This window comes from Protomyctophum parallelum (genome assembly GCF_964188405.1).
Source record: "Protomyctophum parallelum genome assembly, chromosome: 13".
Classification (NCBI taxonomy): domain Eukaryota; kingdom Metazoa; phylum Chordata; class Actinopteri; order Myctophiformes; family Myctophidae; genus Protomyctophum; species Protomyctophum parallelum.
The window spans coordinates 13,166,278-13,172,277 of NC_139708.1; the positions used below are offsets into that span (position 1 = coordinate 13,166,278).

General features: G+C 38.1%; 1 protein-coding gene across 3 annotated transcripts in view; it reads left to right on the forward strand.

Annotated features, from left to right (window-relative positions):
* atxn2l (ataxin 2-like) overlaps window positions 1–5,138 on the forward strand; it is a 35,506-nt gene extending 30,368 nt beyond the window's left edge. For all 3 annotated transcript variants that reach the window (XM_083779315.1, XM_083779314.1, XM_083779316.1), the window contains exon 24: window positions 4,253–5,138. In XM_083779315.1, the coding sequence (XP_083635441.1) occupies window positions 4,253–4,311 (59 nt within the window). In that variant the 3' untranslated portion in view covers window positions 4,312–5,138. The remainder of the gene's footprint in view (window positions 1–4,252) is intronic.
* Window positions 5,139–6,000: the final 862 nt, after the last annotated feature.

Consider the following 6,000-nt stretch of genomic DNA (forward strand, 5'->3'; position numbering starts at 1 on the left):
TTTACTGAGGTTAGGTTTAGGTATAGTTTTACTGAGGTTAAGGTTAGGTTTAGGTATAGTTTTACTGAGGTTAGGGTTAGGGTTAGGTTTAGGTATAGTTTTACTGAGGTTAAGGTTAGGGTTAGGTTTAGGTGTAGGCTGTCAATCACAACGACTGGCCAGTCGCAGCGCACCATTTACTCAAATGCGAAGAAGGAACCATATCAGCGTCCGCCATTCATGACACTTTGCATCACTTTATAAAAACTGTCCTTATTCACAGCCAGTGCCTACCTACATGCTTGGCCTATTTATACATGTCTATCAGGTCTATTTTAGTATTTAAGTCAAGATGTTAATTACTTGCGCAAGCAGAGCGCGCAAGTAATGTGATCGGCCTGGTCCATTTGTCGTGACAGCCGTTCCGCCATTTCAGGACCCCCCCAGAAAAACATCAAATCTGTGCCCGTATTGCTGGACCAATGATGACGAAATGACCATATTTCTTACGTCATCATTTAGAGCTAGTCATACACGTATTTCTTACGTCATCATTTAGAGCTAGTCATACACATACGTGTATGACTAGCTCTAAATGATGACGTAAGAAATATGGTCATTTCGTCATCATTGGTCCAGCAATACGGGCACAGATTTGATGTTTTTCTGGGGGGGTCCTGAAATGGCGGAACGGCTGTCACGGTTTTTGGACCAAAGTGACCACAGAATACCGCTAATCAACTTACAACTACACACTTTATACAGTATAGAGTATAGAGTATATATGTATACATATATAGTATATGCCTATATACTATATATATACTATATATATTTCTTACGTCATCATTTAGAGCTAGTCATACGTATACTATATACATAATCAATAAAAAATAATTTACCAAATTGTGCCTGATCTGCTGGGACCAGAGTACGTGGTGTGTATGTAAGAAATATGGTCATTTTGTCATCATTGGTCCAGCAATACGGGCACAGATTTGATGTATGACTAGCTCTAAATGATGACGTAAGAAATACGTGTATGACTAGCTCTAAATGATGACGTAAGAAATATGGTCATTTCGTCATCATTGGTCCAGCAATACGGGCACAGATTTGATGTTTTTCTGGGGGGGTCCTGAAATGGCGGAACGGCTGTCACGGTTTTTGGACCAAAGTGACCACAGAATACCGCTAATCAACTTACAACTACACACTTTATACAGTATACTATATATATACTATATATATTTCTTACGTCATCATTTAGAGCTAGTCATACGTATACTATATACATAATCAATAAAAAAATAATTTACCAAATTGTGCCTGATCTGCTGGGACTAGAGTACGTGGTGTGTATGTAAGAAATATGGTCATTTCGTCATCATTGGTCCAGCAATATGGGTACAGATTTGATGTATGACTAGCTCTAAATGATGACGTAAGAAATACGTGTATGACTAGCTCTAAATGATGACGTAAGAAATATGGTCATTTCGTCATCATTGATCCAGCAATACGGGCACAGATTTGATGTTTTTCTGCGGATGAGGAAAAGATATAGAGAAAAAGATATAGGTGGGGGAGTTATGTTTGCTATAAAAGAAGATATTTCCATTGAAGAAATTCCAACTGAAAGCAGGATATTAGAGAAAGTAGAACATGTATATGTATACATGTAAAAGATAAAAATCTATATATCATTCTTATGTACAGATCACCTAAAACAGAGCTTTCAAAATTAAACACATTTCTCGAATACATGGTACAGTATATATCATCTCCGACTTCTGCAATTTTGATAATAGGAGATTTCAATGAAGACCATAATACTAAGATAGAAAGAAGTATAAAGACCTACATGTCAAAATTAGGCTTTAAACAATTAAATACAAATCCAACTACAGATTACGGAAATATTTTAGATCATGTATATTTTAACAAAATGTGAAAGTATTATTATAGAAATTGAAGTTAGAGACACATATTACTCTGACCATGATTTAGTATTAATATCACTATAGTCTAACATTAAATAGATTTAAATTTAAATTTAAATTTTTAATTCAGTTTATATACTTTTTTTTATAGGCGTTTACATACATAAATTAGATAGGTAGTAAATAGTTACACCTAATAATTACACATTTCAAATGTTCCTTCACAGAGATATTGAGATTCCACCGTTTACAGAAAAAGTATACTGTATAACATATTTTAATTCAGTTTATATACCTTTTTTTTTCAACACATATAAGTGATTTATTTTTCTCTGAAAAAAAAAAGGGATCCAGAATATATCTACAACGATAAAACAGTATTTCTTATATAGATAGAAACTAGAATCATACTTAATACTAAATGTTTACATGTATAGTAGGTAGCAAATAATTACATCTAAACATTAATCATTTCAAACATTCCTTCACAGAGATACTGAGATTTGGCAGTTTACAGCGGGCGAAAACATTACATGCGCGCTCTGCTTGCGCACTAGTTGGCCATTTATGGCCTACTAGTGTGCAACAAGCAAGTATGCACTCGACAGAGTGCAGTTCTAGTTTTATTATTAGTTTCATAAATACACTTTCCTGTGTGATATGGGTTGTAATATTCATATATAATAATATTCATTATACATTTAATTTCCATATTCTTTTACTTTGCTCATTAGTCATTTCTCAACATGTTTCCCCCATTATTATTATTGTTATTAAATATATAGCCTATATCCTTCTATTCCGTCTCCTTTTGAGAACAGTGAGAAAGCACTATTGTGTTTGTTGACATTCTAACCGCGATACATAACTAGTTTGCATACTTAAATGATTGACATACGGAGAATCCCCCTCATTCCCCTGGTAATGCTATGAACTGTGGGTAATTTCTTTGCTAAAGTCAGCCAAAGTCAGCATCGATGCTGACTTTGGCAAAGGGCACATAAAGGGGCGGGGCTGAGCCCTCACTGACTTACCGATTTCAAATGGGACATCCCTCAAGCCCTCGCAGACTTCACATGAACGCGCAGCAAAGTCATTGAGGGCTCATTGAGTCAGCAAGGGAGTGGATTGGGATTGGGCCTCAGCTTGCTATTGACGATATGCACACGGCTGCCATCTTGCCAGCAAGGTGCTAACTAGGTGAAACTTCCCATAGACAGCCCATTCATCCAAACAGGAAAGTCCTCTAATTGTATTAAATAATGTCAAACTTACCATCATTGCAGCTGTAGGGAAAGCTTGAATTATCCTCTTTCTATCTGCAAAGTGTTTGTTTAATAAAAATCCACTGTAGACATTTTATGAGCTACTCCCTGTCAAGAAATTCTGTGCAGATGTTTTTTTCCCTAAATGCTGGAGTTTGGAAGTGCTTGTTGACTATCACTCACTCAATGCATAGCAGCTGTTAACTTAAAACATGACTTAAACCAGTGGATCCCAAACTTTTTAGCTCTATAGAGCGTCGCAGTCCCTCCCCCTTTCAGAACAACGAGTGGCCCAGGAAATGAATCTCAATGCATTTTCCTCATAGACATTTCAGAAAGTATTTATTTAAAGACCTTTTAAGCTTCGTACGAAGCCAACTCTTGTCGTGTTTGGCCCGAATTTTTTTGTTTGTTTTCATGATTTGTCACGACAAGAGTTGGCTTTGTCCGCGGCGTAAAAGGTCTTTAAATAAATACTTTCTGAAATGTCTATGAGGAAAATGCATTGAGATTAATTTCCTGGGCCACTCGTTGTTGTGAAAGGGGGAGGGACTGCGACGCTCTATACACAAATGGGGAAAGAAAAGAAATGTCTCCCTGGGACCCAAACTAGTGAAAATAGTAGGTCTACAAGCTCAGCTATTTTCACTACATATTAAACATTTGTTTTCTAATTAATGGCATTTCTTAGATTTTTTTTTTTTTTACCATATTCATTAACTCATTTGGGGGGGAAATCTTTGAGTTTATTTTTTTTAATAATTCATAATATTCATAATAAATGTATGTATGAATCCCAATGTATGGATTAATGGACCGTTGAAAGTGCTTTGAGTAGGCACGTAGTGTATAGAAAAGCAATATAAAAATGTAAACCATTATTATTATGTAGGAAACAAAAAATATATGATATACCGGTAATCACCTGTAACTTTAACCAACAACCCCCCTTTTTCAATTTATTTTGGGGGAAATTGGGATTGGGATTTTGAATCGCGATTTGAATTGAAGTTTTCTTCCCCACAGCCCTCAGTATAACGTTGTGTTTGTTGTGTATTCTTGCAGCTCTCCAGGTGCAGGCTCACCCCAGCCAGCAGCTGTCCTTCCACCCCGCCGGAAACTGAGCCTCTCCTGGGGGAGGAGGATCGCCCATCACCTCCACCCAGGCTAACCACAGGGGCCACCCCTCTGGCCTGGGGACCCCCTCAGCACCACTAAGGAGTCTTTTCGCGAGTCTCCGAGGACCCCTTCTAGTTGGAGTCCTAACCAGAATAACGCTCCCCCACCTCACACCCACCCTCTAAACGTCACACCCATGCTCATCACATCCCCCCTCCCCCCACTACAAAAGTAGTTCTAATGCATTTTTTAAGAACCCCTAGTCTGGGTGGGGGGGCAACATTTGGCGGAAAATAGCTGATGAACAAATTCCATCGTCTATTTTCGCCGATGATAATTTAAGCGCTGTAGCGAAAAAAGGAGGGCCCGAGCATACAGCCCAGGGGAACTCCCGTCGACTAAGTATATAGGGCTTTCCGAGTTGGTGTTGGCTAGATCTCACTCTCGCAGTAGAGAGAGAGAGAGAGAGAGATAGGGTTTTAACAGAGTATCGGAGAATGAGGGATGATGTGTGAATAAAGACTGTTTTTCTTCAGTGGAGGAGCGGGATTGAAAAGGTGGTGAAACCCGGCATGAAATGTGATTTTTAACTTCTGGACTGGCTACAGAGATGGCATAAATTCCTCCCTCTCCTCTCCCCAACTTTTTTTTAGCAACTGACGCCACACTACAAAGTGCAAAAAAAGGATTAAAAACAAAAGAAAAAGGAATAAAAACTAAATGTTTTCAATTCATTCTCAAACGTGTCCCTGGTGAGTTTCATAACTCTGAGTGCTTTGTTTAAGGTTTATAGGCATAAGGCGTGTAACCTTTTCAATTAAACAAAAGTTGCTTTTAATCTAATCTTTCATTGGTATGTTTTTCCACAATAACCGTTCTACATGAACACACTGTTGTTATGAGTGTCTCAAAAATGATAAAGACTATAAAAATAAATGTTACACAGTATAAATGGTGCATTTATATAGCGCCTTTATCCAAGGCGCTTTACATAGATTGTGCATTACATTCACCCATTCACACACACATTCATACACCGATTGCGGCGGAAGCCATGCAAGGTACCAACCAGCACATCGGGAGCAATTTGGGGTTCAGTGTCTTGCCCAAGGACACTTCGACATGTAGACAGGAGGAGCTGGGATTCGAACCGCCGACCCATGGATCATTGGACGACCTGCTCTACCTCATGAGCCACAGTCGCCCCCAGTGTGACTTAAACTTCTGGATTTCATAGTGGGTTTAAATGCCTACTGATTTTGCACTACTAGCTCAAAACAACTATGGAGGACAAAAACTGCCCCCCCCCCCCAACACTGCTTACCTAACTCATTTGTGAAGAATAGCAATACAAGGAAACCTACCGTATCTATATAACTACTCTAGTCTTACCTGAATTAAGGATGTTAAGAATTAATCATTAATCAGTTAACAAATTATTAAATTACATTTAACAGTTAACAATGAATGCAGGACTTGGCATTAAGGCTTGCCCTGTTGTAATAAAGTAATAAATCTTGCATTACATTTTTACTTTGTCATACTACTAGTCCTACATACTTACACCTATAGACACCCCATTCAAACCTATTTAGGTTCATCTTACGGTGGACATGTTTGCCTGAAAAGGAATCTAGAAATATAGTGCCTTCAAATTTGAGACATTTACAATGGGGCTCAATGGCAGATATTGG